The sequence below is a fragment of the Myotis daubentonii genome, chromosome 3, assembly GCF_963259705.1.
Source record: "Myotis daubentonii chromosome 3, mMyoDau2.1, whole genome shotgun sequence".
NCBI lineage: Eukaryota > Metazoa > Chordata > Mammalia > Chiroptera > Vespertilionidae > Myotis > Myotis daubentonii.
In genome coordinates, this window is record NC_081842.1 from 81,265,849 (window position 1) to 81,289,183 (window position 23,335).

At 41.3% G+C, this 23,335-nt stretch overlaps 1 protein-coding gene across 9 annotated transcripts in view; it reads right to left on the bottom strand.

The window, feature by feature from the left end:
* The window catches only part of ABI3BP (ABI family member 3 binding protein), a 258,489-nt gene that overhangs the window by 3,893 nt on the left and 231,261 nt on the right, over positions 1-23,335 (bottom strand). For all 9 annotated transcript variants that reach the window (XM_059687989.1, XM_059687988.1, XM_059687987.1 and 6 more), the window contains 4 exons: positions 20,478-20,586; positions 3,045-3,124; positions 2,218-2,247; positions 1,464-1,625 (listed from right to left, as the gene is read on the bottom strand). In XM_059687989.1, the coding sequence (XP_059543972.1) occupies positions 1,464-1,625; positions 2,218-2,247; positions 3,045-3,124; positions 20,478-20,586 (381 nt within the window). The remainder of the gene's footprint in view (positions 1-1,463; positions 1,626-2,217; positions 2,248-3,044; positions 3,125-20,477; positions 20,587-23,335) is intronic.

A 23,335-nucleotide genomic window follows, 5' to 3' on the forward strand; every position in this document is an offset into this window, starting at 1 on the left:
ACCAGATGCTCAATGCAGGAGCTGCCCCCTGGTGGTCAGTGCACTCCCACAGTGGGAGTGCCAGATGCCAAGCTCATGGCTGGCAAGTGCAGCTGCGGTGGCATGAACCTCTCCTGTCTCCCCGGCAGCTCGCTACGAGCTGTGGTGGTAGGCGCAGTGGGGCCAGGATGAGCGGGAGCTGCGCAGCACCCAGCCCGGGCTCCTCCCTGGCTGCCTGGCCTGTGAGGATCGGGCCAAAACCGGCAGTCTGACATCCCCCGAGGGGTCCTGGATTGCAAGAGGGCACAGGCCAGGCTGAGGGACCCCACTGGTCCACGGATGCACCAGGCTTCTAGTTCTGAAATAATCACATTGTTCCAAATAATCATTCTTTCCTGATCTTGTACTTTTGCCCTAGTTCAAGCCATCAGTGCCCTTTGACTGAACTATGAAATGGTCTCCCAGCTGACATTCCTGTTTTTCATTTTGCCTCTCTATTCTTCCTTTCTTCCTCTCATATCCTACATGTTTTAAAAATGCTTCTCAGGCAATGTTACTCCCATAAATCTCTCCAGCAAACTCCTGTTGTGCTCAGAAGAAAACCCGAAGTGTCACATGATTTCACACCTGCCTGCCTGTCTTCCTCTGACTAAGCCTCAGCCACACCAGTGGAACTGGCTGTGCGTGTTGTGCCACAGGCCTTTGAGTTTCTCTTCCCTCCATCTTGGCTTTCCCCTAGATCTTTGCTTGGTTGGTGCCTTCTCGTAGTTTTCTTCCTGGCACAGTGTTATCTTTTCAGAGAGGCTTTTCCTAGCACTTCTAATTAAAGGAGCTTCCATTCAGCCGTTTTGTTCCACTCTTTTTTAAGTTTTTTTTCAAAGCACTACAACTAAATTGTAAGCTACAAGAGGGCTTGCTTGTGTCTTGTTTGCTGTTTTGTCCTTAACACCTAGAACAATGTCTGAATAAAGCAGATACTATTGAATAATTGGACAAATGCCTACCTTTCTAAGCCTTATTTGTTTAAAATTTTTATTGTAGGAGTAGAGAAGTGAAAATAAGCTGCTGGGTCTGGAGCAAGGGGTTACATAGCCTTTCCAGCCAGTTGTTGTAATCTTGATCTTGTCGTTAACAGACTTAAAATTTTGATTGTCATATTCCTCCCATGAGGACTGTTAGATACACCCATTTTATTATCAGTAAGGTTTTTATCTTTGGTTGGCTGTAACAAAATTGAGCTTGAATGTGGCTGGTGTCTTTACATTCAAGTTTGCCATGATAGCACTGTTCAAATTGCATTTTCATTGTTTACCTTCTAATAGCATGTCTTAAATCCTTGTTTTCTAGGCTATTTCTTGTTCAAAAAGAATATTTGTATTTACATCATACCTTAGTTTCTGTCCAAAGAAAAAACCAAGTTTTACAGAATGCTGCAAAGCATTCCCTGATAGACAAGACTCAAAACAGCAGGTAGTCTTGCTTACCTGTGAGGGAGTCGCTCAGATAAATCTTGTATCTAAGGGAGTTGCATAGCTGCACCCCTACAAACTTTTTATACCAAGTCCTTTTGACATACTGTTTGCCTTTACATTCTGAGTAAGAGTCTGAATCAAAGGGTCTTTCTGTCCAGATGGCATCTCTTCCTCCTGCATAAGGAAAACATAAGATTTGAGTTTAGTATCTGATTTTGGTGCTGAAGAGCTGTCCTAAAAGCTTTAAAAAACAAACAAACAAAAAACAGTTTGCAAAGTTCACTGTCAACTTGCTGACAGCTGGTTTTCTCCAATGCTAAATATTGGAGCCAAAATATTATAGGAGTTAAACACATAAGGCCCCACTTAAGTTCCTGTCAATAGTGATAAAGTTGTAGAGGTGTATTTTTAGGTGTTGAATAGCCTTTGCAGTGCTAGATGTAGACAGCATCCTGAGAGAATTCAGGTTTTGTTTTGTGTTGCAGCATATACAATTTAAACAGCTGCTCTAATGTGACTTGTTATTAAAAGTGGAAATGAGGGTATTATATCTTGACAGTTATTATACAGAAAATTTGGTACATGAATGAAAGCAAGCTTCAGAATATCCAACTTGTTCCCCAAACATCAGACTCTTGATGAAACTGAGTGTTCTGGATATGCATTCGCACCTGATTGATATCATGACTTACATTCTGCCATGTCTGGGTAGTTGAATCAGTTTAGAAAAGCGTGTAGTTAGGTTCACATCAAGACAGGTACTTACCAGAAACTGGCTCGCTCACTCTCGGATCCGCTGAGGAGAAATGGCAACAGAGTCAGAAGTTATTACGTAAGTAGGTCTCAGTGTTCCAGTGGTACAGTGAAGAAGGTGGGTGCTTACAGTAAAGAAATTTTACCCACAAAATAGTTTACTCTTTCTAAAATGGAATTGGAAAGTATGTGGGTGTTGTTTTGGAAATGGTCTCAATTGGAAATCTTCTGCCAGATAGTCAGCTGTATCTTTTATTTGATTTGAGTAGTTAGACATCTTCACTGCTGTTCTAGCTTTCACTTCCGTTTTAAAAGCTTCCTCTTAGTTTCATACAAAAATTACTGATGATAAATCACCAATGTGCCATGAACTGCAGTTGGTGTAAAATTATACAAACGATGCTGTGAGTATATATTTATTTCATTAGGGAATTGGAGCTTAGTAACTCGCAAAAGAGAATTTCACAGCTGCTTATCAGAAAACAAACGTATCAAATGAGTTTCCTTTTAAGATGTATGGCTCAGCATGTCTGATATTTTGATTCTAGGCATTGTTGCTGGCATACAGAAGACCATTAGTTCACTAGATTTTTGAGTATAGATTAAACACTTTTCTTTTAAACTGATATACCTAATTTTTTTCTTACATCAAAATATATGAGGAAAAACATAAGTGGTCTTTCCTTATGGGCATCTTCCACAATTGGTTTTGTCCCATAGATGATTTTTGGAAATGCAAGAAACTATACATAATGTTTGGCTGGGTTTCAAACAAGTTCCCTATTGCAAAACATTGTAGCCCTTTACATCCTTGTTGGGAATTGCTATTGATGTGATTACCTGATTCAGTACTGAATGCCACTGTGGTGCTGGGTGGGCCTTCTCCAAGTGGGTTTTTTGGTTTCACCTGGAATTCATAGCTGTGAAGGGGGGAAATGAAAATAAAATTGTAATACATTCTTCAGGGGGAGACAACATTCCCTTGTATACTAACATCCTTCCTGAATCTGTTTTGAATGGACATATGTTCTAGAAGCACAAGGAAAGGAAAACAAAATATTGAATCTTAACTTTCTAAACAGCTTGTGTAATGCTTTGTATAAGAACAGGGTTAAGTTAATAAAATAGTTGTCTGTTTAAAAAAGTCCAAATTAGTAGAAATAACTGGGCAAGTTGGTAATGGATATATAGGAAAGAGGTATGTGGTGGACCCAGACCAATTCCAGCAACAAGGACCCTCGGTTTTCTCTAGATGTTTCAACTACTTCCTGGGGGAAAGAAATAGGGAGAGCCCTTTTTATTCCTTTTAGCCCAACCCTCAAAGCCTTAGACTTAGGCAGTGTTTCTATTTGTGGGGTTTGCACTACCTATGTTGGAATCGCATAGCAGCAGCTGTGGGGAAAGTTTGTTTTAAATGCAGATTTGTTGCTCCATCCTATCGAATCAAATTTTTGAGGGGGTCCAGGTAGGAATTTATAACAAGTTCCTGAGCTGAATCCTGCTTCCATTGACATTTGGAAACTATTAGACTAAGCTATGGAAACAAATGCACATGAAAAAATGTCTTTACAAGGACTTCCTGGTTGTGTTCCCTGGAACTCAGGTCTTCTGTGGACCACAGGAAGCCACATCATCTCCAGAATAGGGACACGGAAGTGTCACCTCTTGAAGAGCATAGGCACAAAGGCAGACTTCTCTCATCTCTGCAAATTAGATTCACATGGCCTAGGCCAGCCGTGGGCAAACTACGGCCCGCGGGCCGGATCTGGCCCATTTGAAATGAATAAAACAAACAAACAAAAAAAGACCGTACCCTTTTATGTAATGATGTTTACTTTGAATTTATATTAGTTCACACAAACACTCCATCCATGCTTTTGTTCCGGACCCCCCCCCCCCCCCCCCCCCCCCCCCGGTCCAGTTTAAGAACCCATTGTGGCCCTCGTGTCAAAAAGTTTGCCCACCCCTGGTAAGCTCTTAGCTTTTATGTTAAAAACCAAAACACAGGCCTGGCGGATGGCTCAGTTGGAACATCAGCCCATACACCAAAACAGACTGCAGGTTCAAGCTCTGGTCAGGGTGCATATGGGAGGCAACAGAAGGATCTTTTTCTTTCTCTCCCTCTCCTTGGCTCTCTCTAAAATTAGTAAATAAATCCTCTCATGAGGATAAAAAAAACACCCAAATAAACCCAGATCTTTTTGGAGTTATATGTTTGATTATATCCTTAAGTACACATTAAATTGCTATGCAATAACTGAGAAATGTAATTCATAGAATACTTAAGCAGAGCACATCCTTTTAAGAAATTCAAATAGTAAAGCTAGTTTCCATTTGCCTAAAACTAGGAGTTTTGGATGCAGAAAGTATTTTGGATGCAAAATCAATTTGAGTCAGCTGATAGTATGGTGAGTCTCAAATTTGTATAGGCTTTTGGTAGATAATTCCCATTTTTTGAGAAGCCTGTAATTGAATAAGAATGCAGAACAAACAAAAGGAAGATATTTTACAAATAAGTGAAAAACAGGATGACAGCATTAACACACACTGCTGGAATCCTTAAGACAGATTCTAGCATTACAACAATGGCAGCCCCTGTAGGGGTGCTTACTACATACCAGACACATTAATCATTCTGTGTATATAAAGTAACACACAAACCCCAAGAGATCAATGTTATCCCATTTTTTCAGTTAAGAATGTTGAGGCTCTTAACCATTGTGCTGTCTGCTTTTACAACCTTTGTGAAATGAAGATTAAAATTTACAGGGTTGCCCTAGCCGGTTTTGCTCAGGTGATAGAGCATCGGCCTGCGGACTGGAGAGTCCCGGGTTTGATTCTGGTTGGCATATGCCCGGGTTGTGGGCTCGATCTCCAGTTGAGGGCATGCAGCAGGCTGCCGATCAATGATTTTCTCTCTCATTGATGTTTCTCTCCCTGTCCCTTCCTTTCAGAAATAAATAATAATATGTAAAAAAAAAAAAAAGTACTGGGTTTTTACTGAGACTGCACATCAAAGCATTTTGTAACCTAATCAACTGATATAAGATGCCATTTATCATTTGCAATAAGAGAATGCCGATATGAAACCACATGTCACTCATTTAAATAAATTGCACATACATAGGGAGTTTTGGCATGGAATATTTTCTAGAGATGAGATTCTTGCTCAGAAGCCCGATGACCTTAAAACAAAAACAAACCAGTATGATGAACTGATAATGGAAAAAAGAAACCACAGGCATCTGGACTTTGATTCAAGTGGGCAATGCATCCCACATTCCAGGCCACTGCCAACAACCCTGTGCTTTGGCTAACTCTGATTGCTGGAACCATCTCCTTGTCTTTTTATCTTGCAGTTATTTATACTTCAGCTCTATTTGTAGTGTGGCCACAAATACTCCTAAGAAACTTTGTTTTTTTGCCAACATTTTGTGATACTTGACAAGTTTTGAAGAAATCATTTTAAAGTAAATTTAACAGCATGGGGACTAAAAGGTACATATTTTTGGCAGATTAAACCCTATATAAAGAGAAAATATTGAAGTGGCAAAGTTTTTCCCCAAGAAGCACATTATATCACAAGGTCTATGACATTGTAGGTCAATATTGATTATACATAGGAAATAAGCATGGGATGCTATATTAAAAAGTTATAAAGCACAATAAAGCTATTTAAATAATACTTTGAAGATTTGGAAGATCAAGTTAAGGAAGTTTTACAAATACATGAACAAAAAGAAATGAAAAGTGAGAGAAAATAAGAAAATAGGATTATTTCAGGGAATACAATACCTAAGTAGTGGGTTCTAGAAGAGATAGGGGAAAAGGAGGGTAGGAAATAATCCTGGAAATTATGTAATTTCTCAGAACTGAAAGACATGGGCTTGCAGATTACAAAGGCCCAATGTACACCCAGAAAAATGAAAAAAGAAAAAAACCCTCCAAAGCACAAATGTTCCAAAATTTCAGAGTATGGGGGTAAAGAAATGACTGTACGTTTCTGAGAAGAAAATAGGTCCCATTCAAAGGACCCAGAATCAGAATAACATTTGACTTCCTAGCAGCACTGGAAGTTAGAAAACAATGGAACAATGTCTTCAAAAATCTTCATTGTATCCTAAACTCCATGTCTAGCTAAGTGGTAGTATTAGAGTAAAACAAGGATATTTTCAGATATGCAAAGACTAAAAAATATTATCTTCCTTAAGCTTTTTTCCAAGATGTATTTGTGAAGAAGTGCCACCATGTGAGGGCGTAAACAAAGAAGGGAGGCAGGGGATGTACGAGTTAGGTTATTGAACATAGGAGAGAGCCAAAAGATGATGACGTTGAGGAATTCCAGGAGATGTTGCCATAAAACAAGTACCTGGAACAGAGAGATGACTTGAGTATTTGATCATTCTGAGAAACGGTCAGTCTAGAAATACGGATGTAATTGACCAAAGAAATGGCTAAAATAATTGGAAATTGCAGAGGTGACCAAGATGGTGACATAGGCTTCTGAGCGCCCCTCCTACAGACACATCGAATGTGTAACTGCACACAGAGCAATTCCCAATGAAAGTGACCCAGAAACTGGCCGAACAGCTCCACACATGGGCAAATGACAGAACACCCGCCCACATCAGAATGCCTAGAAAAGGCTGAGACACTTGACAGAGCCCCCTGCCACAGGGCCATACGATCAGGAGCAGACTCCCAACTACCGGCTTTTCCCTGAGGAGCAAAGGGTTTGGACCTCAAATCTAGCATCTGGATTTTGCCAACATTTGTGATACTTTTCTCAACTTCTAAGACTCTCTAAATACCCATTTCTGAAAGCCAATGGGATTGTGTCTATGAGACCTTTAAGAATATAGCAAAACAAAACAAAACCCAGTTATTCACAAATGCATTGAGCACTCACCTCCCACCCCCATCCAGTGACTAGAGCAGAGGAAACAGGCAAAACCTCCCACATACTCTACCTGAGGATGAGGTTTCTAACCTCAGCACACATCTAGTGACTGGCTGCAATCCTCCCCAGAGACGGAAACAGCAAACACCTTTCCTGCCCTCTCTCTTCAGCCCACTCCAACAACAAAACCAAGTTACTAGTGTCTCCCTGGAAGGAATTTTTGCAAATGGCTGGCACTCCAGCTTTTGTGGCTGCTGCCCAAGGGATGGCCCCCAGATTACCTGGCTCTGAGAGCCAATGGGGCTTGTATTCCTCAGCCCCCCAGTACTGTATCAAATGAAGCAGTTCTTAACAGGTGCAGGAGTATTCCCTTCTCCCCACAGCTATATCAGGGCCCAGCAGAGAGGAAGCAGGCAAAAACACCCATCTCCCAGTGTTTCCCTAGAAGGGGCTTAACTACATAATTGCCCAGCTGCTACCTGAGGGTCCAGTTTATAATCAGCCTGCATCTACGTGCTGACTGCCATTCTCATTTTTGGGACACTGACAGGTTTTGGCACACCCTCAACTCCTGAAGCCACTAGAAACAAGGAAAGTGGCTTGGACACTCTCAGAGGCTTGAGAGACAACTAGAAACTTGGCTGGATTGATCAAAGTGATTCACTTTATAATAAGAATAGTCTATCAAGACTAGGAGAGGTGGCTGTTTTATCTCATGTTTAGAGATCACCAAAGAGAATCAAAGAAAATGAAGAAACAGGAATATGGTCCAAAATAAAAACAAAACAAAAACAAAACCACAAGAAAAATCTCCAGAAACAGATCTTAATGGAATGAACATAAGTTATTTACCAGATAGAATGTTCAAAGTAACAATTGTAAAGATGTTTATTAAGACCAGGAGAACAATGCATGAACAAAGTGAGAATGTCAACAAAGAAAATAGTAAAAAGTACAAAATAGAAAACATGTAGCTGAAGAATACAATAACTGAACTGAAAAAAAAAATCATTGGAGTTTAACAGCAGACTAAATCAAGTAGAAGAAAGGATCAGCAAACCTCACAGGGCACTAGAATTTATCCAATCAAAGGAGTAAAAAGGAAAAAAGAAAGAAAAAGAGGATAGCTTAAGGGACATATGAAACATAAGCAGATCATGATATGCATTATAGGGGTTCCACAAGAATGTGAGAGAAAGGGGCAAAAAGCGTATTTAAAGAAATAATAACTGAAAACTTCCCTAACCTGGGGTAAGAAAGAGACATCCAGATCCAGGAAGTCCAGATATCCAAATATAGATAATCCAGAGATCCACACTGAGACAACATTATTACTAAATTGTCAAATGCTATAGACAAGGAGGGAATCTTAAAAGCAGCAAGAGAAAACAGCTTGTTATGTACAAGGGAACTCTCATAAGACTATTAGATTTTTCAGCAGAAGCTTTTCAGGTCAGAAGGGAGTGGCATGATATATTCAAAGTGCCTGAAATAAAAAAACTACCCGGCAAAGTTGTCTTTCAGAACTGAAGGAAAGAGAACGAATTTCCCAAACACCAACCTTACAAGAAGAGATAAAGAGAGTTTTTAAAGCTGAAACTAAACAATGCTAAATTAATGAGAGGAAAAGATGAAAATATATAACTCACTGGGTAAAAGTAAATATATAGTAAAATTCAGAATATCCTAGTGTTGAAATCTGGTGGGTAAGTTACATAACTAGTACAAAGATGAAAAAAGTATCAAAAGTAACTATACCCCAATAACTTGATAATGGATGCACAATGTAAAAAAATTTAAATTGTGTCATCAAAAGCAAAATGTGAAGAGGAGAGTGCAAAAATGTAGAGCTTTTGTATGCATTTGAAGTTATTATCAGCTTAAAACAGACTGTTATAAGTAGAAGATGTTTTATGTAAGCCTTGTGATAACACAAAGTTATAACTTATAGTAGTTAGATAAAAGATAAAGAGAAAAATAAATGCAAAAGACTACAGAAAATCATCAAATCACAAAGGAAGAGAGCAAGAGAGAAAAATAGGAACAAAAGAATTATAAAACAGCCAGAAACAGTGAACAAAATAGCAATAGTAAGTCCATACCTATTAACAATTACTTTAAATGTATATGGATTAAATTATCTAATTACTTTAAATGTATATGGATTAGTTAAACATAGAAGTTTAGTGGACAAAAAAACCGAAGACCCAAATATATGCTGCCTATAAGAGTCTCATTTCAGCTTTAAGGACACAGACTAAAAATGAAGGGATGGAAAAAGATGTTATGAAAATAGAACCCAAACAAAGCAGGGTTCTATACTTATATCAGACAAAATAGATTTTAAGCCAAAGACTGTAACAAGAGACAAAGAAGATGATTGTATAATGACAAATGTGTCACTTCATCAAGAAAATATTACACTTGTAAATATTTATGCACCCAACATAAGAGCACTTTAATATATAAAGCAAATATTAACAGATCTGAAGGGAAAACCAGACAGCAATTGGGGGTGGGGCGCAGAGGATTTCAATACCTTATAACAATGGATAGATCATCCAGACAGAAAATTAATAAGGAAACATTAAACTTAAACTGTATGTTATATCAAGTGGACCTAACAAATATATACAGAACATTGCATCTGAGAAGAATAGAATATACATTGTTCTCAGGCACACATGGAACATTCTTCAGGATAGATCATATGTTAGGCCACAAAACAAAACAGTCTTAATAAATTTTAAAAAACTGAAATCAAAGCAAGCATATTTTCTGACTACAATGGTAGGAAACAATGGCAGGTTTGTTTCCAGATCCATTCAGGGCACATGCGGGAGGTAACCAATCAATGTCTCTCTCTCACATTGATGTTCTCTCTCTCTCTCTCTCTCTCTCTCTCTCTCTCTCTCTCTCTCTCTCTCTGTCTCTCCCCCTTTCTCCCTCTCTCCCTCTCCCTCCCTCCCACTCGGGGATGATTAATAAAAGCAACAACAACCCCCCACACACACCCACACATACAAAAGAAAGAAATATTACATTTGCAATAATGGGTTGGACCTGGAGGGCATTATGCTAAGTGAAATAAGGCAAACAGAGAAAGACAAATGCTGCACAGTATCACCTATATGTGGAATCTCAAAAACAACAATAACTCAAACTCACAGAAACAGAGTGGAAAAGTGGTTGCCAGGGGCTAGGGGGTAGGGGAAATAGAGCTTGAAAAGGGTATAAACTTTCAGTTGTGCAATGACTAAGGCCTAAGGATGTAATACAGAACATTTTATTGTATAATTGAAATGTGTGAAGAGAGTAAAATTCAAATGTATACTTGGTGCTGGATGTGTTAATTAACGTGTGTGTGTGTGTGTGTGTGTGTGTGGTGGTGGGGGGGATCCTTTCACTATATATAAAAAATCATCATATTGAATATCTTTACAAATGTATTTGTCAATTATATCTCAATAAAGCTGAAAAATAAAATAATTGAAAAGATTTGCTTCTGGGAAACAATTTAAGACTAGAAATGAGCTGCTTTATAACATTTGAGTTTTTTTTTGTAACATTTGAGTTTTAAAACCATGTACATGGATTTCTGATAAAAATGAAAATTAAATTTAAAAAGCCATGGATAAGAACTGTTCAATCAAAACAAATATCTGAATGGGGTGCAGTCCAGATGACAGCTGTAGTCAAACCTTTGGGCCTCTCAGAGGACGCCCAGCAAGTCCCCCCGGCAGATGCCCTGCCTGGTTCCCCTGGGTAGGTATGGACCCAAACAAAAATACTCTCCCAAGTCTCCCTGTCGGAGCAGCGTGGCACTATGGTGACGGTCAAGCCGGAAAGAGATTTGTTCTCACGGCTGCACTGCTGTGGGACTCGCAGGTAAGTTATTTCACCTCTATGAGCCTCAATTTCCCCCTGTAGAAAAATGAGGGTAATGATGTTACTTGTGACTAACTATAACCTCTAAAGGGTAGAAAAGTGTGAGGTTTTTTTGTGAGGATTAAATGAGATAATAGATTCCAACGGGTCTGGTACATAGTGAGTCTAAATATTCTCTGGTATTAAGCTCCAATTTTTATCCCAGAGGAGTGGGATAATAAAGAAGAGGGTAGAGTTTGAGAATAACTGTGAACATCAACATAAGCATTAAATATCAATTTTCAAAAAAGTAAAAAACTAGGGTTTCAAATAGTGGGAATTCGTAGGGCAAAGCTGTCAGAGACAGGGACGCGCCAGCCTAGAGGATCCAGCCTGAGAATACTCTTCAGGTCTGGCTACGGCAGACACTGCTGCCATCTCCTGCCTCCCTTCTTTATTCCTCTCCATAACCATTTCCCTTAATATAGAGCTGACTATACTTTTCATTAGTGGATGAACTTTCTATATACTTCCATTGATTTAAAACGCTGGTTTTCAGTCTAACAAAAGTCTCATAAAAACCTCAAGCAACCTACTCTTTATATAGAAAGGCTACCCTTAGCTGTTTGTTTGAATTGTTTGGTTAGCTAATCTTATCCTTAGTGTAGTCTTGAAGTATCTGAGCCTCATTCAGGTGAGGCATCAGTCGGGGAGAGAGAAAAAAGTGGAATAAGAGGGAAAAGAGTCAGGGGCGCTCAAACAGGGAACGAGAAACCCAGTCGATCAGTTCTCCAAGGACACTGCAGGCTTACAGTAAGCATTCCTGGGTTCCCACCACATGCAGATATGCAGGCCTGGGAACACAGATGAGGAGCAAAAGGGCAGAGCTGTGGGGACTTAGAGGGCAAAGTAAGTCCCAGTCAGGAGCAGAGTGGAGGGGAGCAGGTACCAGTGGGCATCAGGTACCAACTAGCTGCTTGGTGTGCCTGGGGGACGTTTCTCATGTCTCCCATTTCGGGGGGGGGGGGGACATAAATGTAAGATCTGGGCTGCACTGTAATTATAGTGTTGCTGTGAGTTTCTGACTCTACTAACTACTAAAAAACGGTAAGTGAAAACGAATGAAAAGAATATGGTGATGTGAAAAGAAGGAGTGATTAGTCTCTTTATAGACTAGTGGAGTTCTATGCTTTCAGCTGTCCTGTTGCTTGAAGAAAAGTTGCAAAAGTGACCAGTCCCCTATATCTCTCCCTTCTCTAATGAAGAAGCAGTTGTTTTGCTGCCCGTACCTACAATGAAACTAAATAAACTGGCTAAGGCTCTGGCGGCTTATTCTACTTCCTCTCTACCCAGCCCAGGAGAAGAGATGCTGAAAGTTCAACACAGGGTCTGCAGAGACCAGAATTTCACAAAAATACCACGAAGGACATAATGGCTCTTCCATATGCCTGCTTCCTTCAGCCAGATTTACAGTTTATAAGTTGCTGCCTCTGTTCCCGTTTACTTTTAGCGCCAAAATTGTATTAAATCAAACAACATAAGCAATAGTCCCAAACCATCTTTGCTGTCAGCTGCAGGAAACTTTGGGAGGTTTCAGCCTGAGAGAAGAACTGTCCCCCCCTCCCCCCCCAAGCCACAGAGGACAGTAGAAGTACTTGAGCAGGCTAGTGAACTTGATTTATTTAATTACCAGAGTGCATTTTCCATAGGAAATTGCTGGGCCACATGTGAGTCTGGCACACACAGTGGATTCTTCAGTCTTTTAGTCAGCGAGGAGAGCCACGGGCTCAGGTGAAGAGAGGGGTGAGGTTGAAGGGCTTTTTTGTTACTACAGCAATTGTGTGTGTCCATCTATGTTGCCCAACCAGTTCATCAGGAAGAACCTGGCCCATCAATGGATTATCAAAATGAGTATTAAAAACAATTTCTCTGAAAACAAATTGCATACCACAGACACAGATTCAAAGAAAAATGGATTATCAGGACAAGTCTACTTGATGTAAAACTGACCTAGGTTTTGGTTTTAATTTCAGTTCCAGTTTTCCCACTGATTCTGTGCCTGGCTTCAGAAATTATAAGATTATATCATTTTAGAGTTGGGAGAGATTGGAGATCAATTAGTCCACACTTCCTAATCCTTTAAGCCAGTGGTTCCCAACCTTCCTAATGCTGAGACCCTTTAATACAGTTCCTCATGTTGTGGTGACCCCCAACCATAAAATTATTTTCGTTGCTACTTCATAACTGTAATTTTGCTACTGTTATGAGTCATAATGTAAATATCTGATATGCAGGATGTATTTTCATTGTTTGCGACCCACAGGTTGAGAACTGCTGCAAGCAGTGGTGCAATTGTTTAAGTCATATACTTTATCAGTTCTGTTCACAGAACTAAAAATTATCATAGTGGTCTTTGTAAACAAAGAGGTTGGTTCCAGAAAGGAGAGGTTCTCCTTAATATTTTTCTTTTAGTTCAATACGAGTCACACATCAAGGTTCAATAAGAGGCACACATTGAGGTTTCATGGGGAAAAAGAAGGGGAAAATAAATCTTAAGAGTATAGGCTAGCTAGGTCATTGACAAGGCTGGGGCTGCCTCAACGTGCCCCAGAATAGCTGTGCGGCCCCACTTTCTATAAACAGAAACATCTCCTGCAGGTATGGAACTGAACCCTCCCAGCAGCAAGGCATTGGTCCCATACTGTGGGCTATTTTTCAGGCTCTACAGACCTATTTTCTCTGCCTTGTTCTAACTGTGTTAAATGTTCTAACACTTAACTCTCTACACCACCCTCTTCTGTATATAAAGGTTAACCAGTAATTATCACCTAGTTTAGAGCTCAGTTTTTTTTGTATTTTTTTGTTTTCTGGTTTTTTTTTTAGTCTGGACAAATGATGGAAAATGCTATTAAAATAAATTATTTACACATGCCTTCCAGGATTGGCATTCTTTTGTTTTTTTATTTTTTAAAAATATATTTTATTGATTTTTTTACAGAGAGGATGGGAGAGGGACAGAGAGTTAAAAACATTGATGAGAGAGAAACATCGATCAGCTGCCTCCTGCACACCCCCACTGGGGATGTTGCTCGCAACCAAGGCACACACCCTTGACCGGAATCGAACCCAGGACCTTTCAGTCCACAGGCCAATGCTCTATCCACTGAGCCAAACCGGTCAGGGCAGGATTGGAATTCTTTTAGAAGTTATCTTCTTCAGCTTTTCAAATAGGGAATTTCAGAATAGCTATACTTCAAAGTTTGCCTATTTTGGGAATTCAATTTTACCATATATTTTGATTATAAAATTTTCCCAAGCATTGAAAGCGACCAAAGTCATTCTTTATAAGCTAATGAAAACCACTTGCTGACTGCATCCTGTACATACTTCCTCTTTATTTTACAGTATCTTTTATTAGCATTAATCTTGGGCCATGGTTGGGCAGTAGATACAATGGAATGAAACTACACTGTGATACGGTCTGAAAAAAGCTTGCATCAAAAAGCCAATGAACCTAAATTTGGGAACTCGTAATTTTATTATTCTGGCTGCAGCCTTGCTGTCCACAGTAACTTTGAGGACTACTTGTATTTCACCTAAGCCATGCACGTGGATTTGACTTGAATGCTATTGTTTCTCTTTCTTTTCTTGCCAGCCTGTCCCATTCCTTCCTATCCGCTACTGCCAAGTTATAGTCTCAAGTGCTCTATGAGGCTTTCTCTCCTGATAAATTGCAGAACTGGGTGTAAGTCCTACACTGGCGTGTTCTTTTATGCTGTCTTATGATGCTTGTTTCATGGGTGTTAGTTTTGTTTCTCTATATCAGGGTTCCTCAAACTTTTTAAACAGGGGGCCAGTTCACTGTCCCTCAGACCGTTGGAGGGCCGGACTATAGTTTTTTAAAAAAAACTATGAACAAATTCCTATGCACACTGCACATATCTTATTTTGAAGTAAAAAAACAAAACGGGAACAAATACAATATTTGTATTTGCATGTGGCCCGCGGGCCGTAGTTTGAGGACCCCTGCTCTAGATACTTTTAGGCTTCTGAAACCTTAAATTCAATGAAATAATTAGACTTCAGCTTATTTTTCCTTCCTTAACTTATTAAGTTACTTTGACTAATAGGGATTTCAACAAATAGTTTTTAATATTTCAGCTCAAAACCTTTGCTCATTAAATTAGACAAATTAATCTCTTGCATGCCTCTGTTAAGAGAGCATGGTATGCATTCACAGGCTCTTTGGGAACTGGGACCTATTGAAGACCACATAGTTTCATTTATTATAGGCAAAACAATTTTCATTAGAGCACCTCTACACCCACAGGCATTATATTTGCCCCCAATGGGAAAATGTTTTTTTACTTCAAATTACTGATATACAGCTTTTAAATCCTGACCCATTAGGGGCTATCAACATAATCCTGGTGAAATCATATATATGAACATCAACAGTCTTTATATCCTAATGGATTTCATTCAATCATACCAAACTCTAAAAATAACATTGAGTAAGCCACATACAGACACACTTGAATGGCTTCAAATTTATGCCTTGCAGTAAAAGTCAGCAGGGTTCCTAAACTAAATCTAGTATTGCTCTCCTCCAAAGACACACGCAGAAAGGGCCTCCCTTTGGGCTTTGTCTATAGAGGAGAATAGGCTGAAGGGGTCTTCCTTAGAAGGCCCACTGACGAAGGACAAGAGACGTAAGGAAGACACACACCATGAGGGTGGGATAAAGGGGACATGGTTGTATATCAGTTTGAGGCAAAAAAACAGAAACAATGCGCACGCGTCCCACAACAGTTAGACCAGGAGCTAGATGGGAATCCCAGATTGGTCCTGTGATTCCAGGGTAAAATGCAACTCAGCCCAAAGGTACTTTTCTTGAACAAGATGCCAAAATGGCGTTCTTACACGACATTAACAAAATGTTCTTTTTTGGTAGATTTATTTCACCAACAGTCACTCATTATAAGTAGCTCAAGTATAAAAATGATTTTTTCAACTAAATGAAAGTCAAAATGAAAACAAAAATGAAAGAACAAGTCCCTCCCCAGTTACCCTCCTTCAAGTTCTCCTCATCTCTTGACCCATTTTCCTGATCTGGCATGGAAGGCTCTCCACAACCTAGCTTGCACCTCTCTGTGCTGCCATCTCTCTGTGCTGCCACCTCTCTTTGCTGACTCTCTTTTCGGTCCACTTTTCACCTCTCACACTGGTAAAAGCAGCATATTGCTCACTGCCCACAGCCATGCCACTCTTGCTTCTGCATTGACAGTGCTATTCTCTCTGACATTCCTTTCCCCTGAGACAGTCACCTCGATAGCTCCTTCCTACTTATCCTTAAGGATCATCCCAGGTGCCACCCTCTTCAGGACGTTTTTCCCAAGTTCCCCAGACCCTGTGAAGAGCCACCCACTCCAGGTTCCCATAGCGCCTTGGACATACTTCTACCAGAGCTCTCACCACTCTGATATTAATTGCCTACCCTCTCCCCACCCCAACCTCTAGCTTCTCAAGAGCAGGCACCATGTTTATTGATTTGTAGTCACAACACTAAGCACACCGCTGAGATATGGTTGGCGCTTAATCAATGAAAACACAAACCCTTAACAAACAAACCACATGGAACATGTCACTAGAGCCCTGGCTGGCGTGCTCAGTGGTTTGAGCGTCAGCCCATGTACCGAAGGGTCTCGGCTTCAATTCCTATTCAAGGGCACATACCTGGGTTGCAGGCTTGATCTCCCGCCCCAGTCGGAGCTTGTGTGAGAGGCAATCAATGGATGTGTCTCTCACACATTGATGTTTCTCTCTCTCTCCCTCCCTTCCTCCCTTCCACTCTCTCTTAAAAAAAAAAAAAAAGGCAATGGAAAAAATATCTTCGGATTAGGATTAAAAAGAATTAAAAAAAAGAGAAAATGTCACTGGAATAACTGTCCTACTTCTGATTATAGCTAATAGGTGCACTGTGAGTTCTGAGGACAGCTTGACTCAGAAAAGGAACACAATGAACATTTAGAAATTGGATGCTTTTCAATGTATTTCCTGTATACTACACAGCCCACTTTTTATTAAATGGTATAAAAAGCAGGAAACTGAAGAGATATTCCTTCCAAGTCCTGTAAACCCAAGTCCACTATTATAAAGTCCAGCTTAAATGAGTTTTCTTTTTTACTTTTTCTTTAAAATGTATTATAGTAAAAAAGGCTCTGTCTCTGTTAATCGTGTTAAGAAAACAGAACCAAGATCATCATTACTAAAATATATGCTTATTTTGGCTAACTTAAATCCTTTAAGAACATCAGCAGTTGCAAAATTTTCCATATTATAGCTCAAAATAGAAAGTTTGGAAAAAAAATGCTTGTGGAAAAGTGTTATTTTTGCAGAATTGGACTAGAGTTTAATATACAGCAGCCGTCTATAAGGAAATAGATGCTTCCTACTGACAGAGCCAAAACGGGCTCTTTTGCGTTGTCACAGTCAATATCCAATTCTATCCAATCCATTGATGACAGTGAAAGATACAGGAGGTGAAATTTATGAACAAAGTCTCCGATGCTGGAGTTTCAGCCCTCACCTATGCTGATCTTTTCCAACACTGAGGAACTTCACTGAGCTATGCAGTATTCTCTCTGAAAAAATTCCCGATTGGGTCCCTCTGAAAATTCTTCTATGTTCCTTGGTGGACTATAACTCAAGATGCCCGTTGTTTCTCTTTTTAAACAGGAAGCACAGACAATTTACCAAGCAGTGTTTTGGAGTCTGAGGAGAGATTGATTTCCCACAGAGAGTAAAATTCAGTCCAGGACCATTTAGCATATTGACTTTGTTAAGAAAATGCTTGGCTGTATCCATTTAAGAATCTCCTTGATTTTTGATTTGTTTGACATGCCTAAATCTGGCGATTCAGCCATGTAAAACAAAACATAAAAAGCCTTGCTGCAGCCCAGCTGGCGTGGCTCAGTGGTTGAGTGTCGACCTGTGAACCAGGAGGTCACAGTTAGATTCCCAGTCAGGGCATATGCCCGGGTTTTGGGTTCAATACCCAGTGTGGGGCGTGCAGGAGGCAGCCGATCCATGATTCTCTCTGATCCTTGATATTTCTGTCTCTCTCTCCCTCTCCCTTCCTCTCTCTGAAATCAATAAAAATATATTAAAAAACAAACAACTAAACGAACAAACAAAAAAAACCCTACTGCATTTCTAAAATGTCTTAAGGCCTTTATATTTCTTACTAGAGGCCCGGTGCACAAAAATTTGTGCACTCAGGGGGGAGGGGGGATCCCTCAGCCCGGCCTGTGCCCTCTTGCAGTCTGGGACCCCTCGGGAGATAACGACCTGCTGGCTTAGGCCTGCTCCCGGGTGGCAGAGGGCAGGCCCAATCCCTAGGTGCAGCCCCTGGCCGGGCTCAGAGCAGGGCCGATTGGGGAGTTGGGGCACCACCCCCTGTCACACTCAAGGCAGGGTCGATGGGGAGGTTGCGGCGCCACCCCCTGTCACACACAGAGCAGGGCCAATCAGGGGGTTGGGGCACCGCCCTCTATCACCCACAGAGCAGGGCCGATCAGGGGGTTGGGGCGCCGCCACTCTCACACTCAGGGCAGGGCCGATGGGGAGGTTATAGCTCTACCCCATCACACACAGAGCAGGGCCCGTTGGGGGGGGGGGTTGGGGAGCTCCCTCCTATCAGGCACAGAGCAGGGCTGCTCAGGGGGTTGGGGCCCCACCCCCTGTCACACACAGAGCCGCAGGGCGATCAGGGGGTTTGGGTGCTGCCCCCTGTCATGCTGATCCCGGTGCCGGGAGGCATATTACCCTTTTACTATATAGGGTAGAGGCCTGGTGCATGGGTGGGGCCGGCTGGTTTGCCCTGAAGGGTGTCCTGGATCAGGGTGGGGGTCCCCACTGGGGTGCCTGGCCAGTCTGGGTGAGGGGCTGAGGGGTGTTTTCAGGCTGGGGGTGACTGAACTCCCAAACGCTCCTTTTTTTCTTTTTTTTTTTTATTCTGGGCCAGCTTTACCTTGAGGCTTGACTCCAGCCCTTAGGCCTCCACAGCTGAAAGTAGGTTTCTGGCCTTTGCTTACAATGTTGCAAATCTGCTGGCTGAAGTCCGGCGGTATTTGTTACAATGTTTCTTAAACTGCCCTCTCAGAGGCCTGCAGCGGCAGACGGGGAACATTGGTTTCCTCCGTCACTGAGGCAAGCAAGCCTCATGTTAGTTTAAGCTGCCTGGCTGCCAGCCACGATCTTGGCTGACAGTTAATTTGCATATCTCGCTGATTAGCCAATGAAAAGGGTAGCGGTCATACGCCAATTACCATGTTTCTCTTTTATTAGTGTAGATAATAATAAAGTGAACTGACAAAATATTGTGTAATTTGGATTTATAAAAGAATCACAAAACTACATGCTATCTAATAAAGAGGGAATATGCTAATTGACTGCCCCGCCCTCAAAGATACCAGCGCCCACAGCCAATAAGGAGGGAATATGCTAATTGACTGCCATGCCCTCAAAGATGGAGGTGCCCACAGCCACAAGATGGTGGCACCCAGTCCCCTCAGCCCCGCCGGGGCAGCACTGCGTGCCTGCCTCCAGAGTCCCCCAGTCCTCTCAGTCCCCCAGGTGCCCCGGGCTGGTACAAGGCACAGGCGAGCCTTGGATTGTGCTGCCCAGCCACCCAGGGCCGCCCAAGGCTCAGGTAACCAAGGCTGACCAAGGCTTGCGCTGCTGGCAGTGGCAGCAGCAGAGGTGTGATGGGGCGTCGCCTTCCCCTGATCGCCAGGTAACCACCTACCCCTGAGGGCTCCCAGACTGTGAGAGGGGGCAGGCCAGGCTGAGGGACCCCCTCCAGTGCATGAATTTTCATGCTCCTGGCCTCTAGTAGCAATATAAACAACCTGGTGTCAATGTGCAATGAGGGATAACAAGAAAAGTTGTTTATTATATAATGATGCTAATATTATTTATATCTTTTTTTAAAAAATCTGTTTTCATTTGTCTATTATAAAAAGACCCAAAAGCAAAGGATTGCTATATTTGGGACTCATCTCTAGTTACCTTAAGCATTAACTATTACACACTGACCCTTGCATCTACCTTATGGCTTTTATTTCCTTTCTATCATGCCAGCTAAGTTCTTCTGTACTTCAAATGTAGTTTACCTCATGCACACTCCAGGTGTCACTGGTCCACAGACTTTCTTCCCTAATTTTGGTATTTAATATCAACACCTGGTACTAATGAACTTCTATTTTTCAGTGTTCCCAGCTATATGTTAACTTACAAGACCATCTTGTTAGCTCTTGTATCCCCACCAGTAACTTGCATATTTGCAAAATATGACTTTAGAGGTTTCAAGTGCTGTGAAAGCCAAAGAATGAAATGCAAATTAGACCCTCCCTGAGGACACAGAGGGATGATGTCGCTCCATTCCTTCATTCTGACTTTGCACTCTCAGAATTCACCTGTAATAGCACTGGTGGCTTGCTTACCTTGTGTTTGGCTTTAGATTTTCTACTGTGGAGAAGGTTTGATTTGTAATTTGAATGGACTTGTTCTTCCCACTGAATGACCCATTTTCTCTGGATATAACTTCATATTCTGAAAAGCGAAAAAGCCAACAGATATTCATCTTCATTTCATGACTGAATTAAATGTTCTACATGCTAACAGCATAATAAAGTCACTCTCATAAAAATAAGCAACTCAGATTGCAGCTCTGATCTTATACATTACATGTTGATATTATACATTATGTGTATATTACGCATACATCTTATACATTTGCAATTTCCAGATTGGGATGGTCAGCAGATGACAAAGGTCCCTAGGCATTTGGGGAGTTGCTCATAGACCACTTCTGCTTTCCCTTTAGCAGAGCAGGGAAGGCCTGGCAACTGTGAAGGTCAATGACACTCCTACGGTAGCTTTGGAAACTGGTACCTATGATTTTGTGAGGCAAGTCAGCCTGCCATTGGAGAGCACTGCTGAGTGGTGTGTGTGTAGGAGCCCTGTTTCCTACTCTGTGGGGAAAAGGCCACTGACTACATGGTGCTGCTGCAAAAAACTCATGTGGGTCTCAAACCATAGCAGCAAATGTCAGCTAACCACACAATGAACTATACCTTCCTATCGTTCATTATTCTGATTTATAGAATTACTAGCGGCCCAGTGCACGAATTGGTGCATGGGTGGGGTCCTGAGGGGCGTGGGGAGGCTGGGATGCAATCGGCTCTCTGGGTGGGTGGTGGGACACCCTTGCCAACCCAGGTCCCGCTGATGTTTACACCGGCTGTTGGGAGCCACCTGGTGGTGGCTTTTATATCCTTGCTTCCTTGCGGAGAGTCTAGGAAGGGGAAGCAGCCACCGTGCCCAAGGCTGACTTCCAGGAGGCCAGTGGCACTGCTGGGATCGTGCTGGAGGCTCTGGTCCATTGGTGCCTGGCCTGTTCTCTGGAGATTGGACCTGCAGGACTACTGAGGGAGCGAGTGGTTGCCTCAGGGCTGGTGGGCCACTGGGATGGGTTGGTCAGCTGAGTGGTGCTCCAGCTGTGGGAGTGCAATGACACCAGAAGGCAGCTCCTGCATTGATCATCTGCCCCCTGGTGGCCAGTGCGTGTTATAGCGACCCGTCATTCCAGTCGTTCTGGTCGTTTGGTCATAACGGTTGCTTAGGCTTTTATATATATAGATAGGATTTTTGCACCTACACCTTACATAAGTTATTAAGTTTTGTACATACTGCTTATATACGCCCCTTTGACAATTAACTTTGTATTTGTAGAGAGAAGCTATTCTTTAAAGTCTGAACAGAGATCTGCATAAATTTCACTTAAAGGCATATTTCTATGAACTTGCGGGGCTAATGAAAAGAGAAAGTTTCAGAATCTGAAATATAATTTACAAATTTGTTAAATGGCTTTCCCTGCTCTTGGTTGGCTTTATAACACAAGTGACAAGATCATACAGAGGATTTAAAAATATCCAACAAAAAACAAAAAAACAAAACCCCCTCAAAATCAGCTCCATCAGTATGAAGAAATACACAAGTGGTGGGTGTCGGGGAAAGCAGGAGGCTGTGAAGGAGCTGGCGAGTTCCTGAGGATTCCTGTATTGGCACTGAGACCGAAGGTAGGAAACCATGAAGTAACTCAGGAGACTTATAATCACCAACTTTCATTTGGGAAGGGTTTTCATGCTATATTTCAAAATTCTAAAAAGGAACATGACTCTTTATGAATAATTTCTTTTGGCTGTCTTTCCAAAAGCTCAATAATGAACTGGAAGGCAACGCCACTGTGTCTGGACACGTCAGTGCAGCTATTAAAGGACCAATGTTTGGCGTTTAGTATTCCTTCCTCAGGCTCTTTTGTTCCCAAACATTTCGGGTTTGGTTTTGTTGTTTCCCAACTCTTTTTGTCCCCAGTTCCATTGGTTTTCTATTCTAACAGAGGGTGGAGAGAGAGGGAGAAAAGGGAAGGACCCTGAATTCAAAATGTCCTTTTTATATCTTTCCTCAGCTGTGGAGGGATATTTACTAGAAACATGTACTAGTAATTAAATGGGAGTAAACTTTATTTTTTAAAAATGGAAACCGTGTGGCTTGATGGAGAGAGATAGACCAAGCCTCTTGCCTTGATCTTAGTCCCAGTTTTCCCATCTGTAAAATGTCAATAATGTCTCTTCAGAGTGTTGCTTGTGGGATTAAATTAGGGAACATAGATAGCCAGTGCTTATTTGCTCAACACGTGGTACCTATTATTGTTGCTTGCTTTTATTATTCAGTATTAGTTGTGTTTTGAAAATAGGGTCACAAAAATTGGAAAGATTCCATTCGAAAAAATTGAAGTATAATTTTGTTATCAAAAGAACAATTTATTCAACATTCCAATTGGTTATGCATAAAAGCTACTATCTTCAAAAAAACATCTTTGGTTTGGAACATTCATCGACTATATGTTACTCTTTTTAAAAATACCCCAGCCTTTCAAACCTGAAACTCTTATTTTATATCTTCTCTTGACTTCAAACTTAAAGGATCTATCTATATCAGTGGTTCTCAACCTTGGCTGCACATTAGAATCACCTGGGAATCTTTTTAAAATCCTGATTTCTGGGCCTCATCCTCCAGAAATTCTGTTTCTTTGTTATGGGGTGGGGCCACAACATTAGTAACAAAGAGACAGAATTTCCGGAGGATGAGGCCCAGAAATCAGGATTTTAAAAAGATTCCCAGGTGATTTTAATGTGCAGCCAAGGTTGAGAACCACTGCTCTGTATAAAAGGCTAATATGCTAAGTGTCCAACCATCTGGGTAATGACATCAAGTAGCAACACCTGGCTTCCTCTCC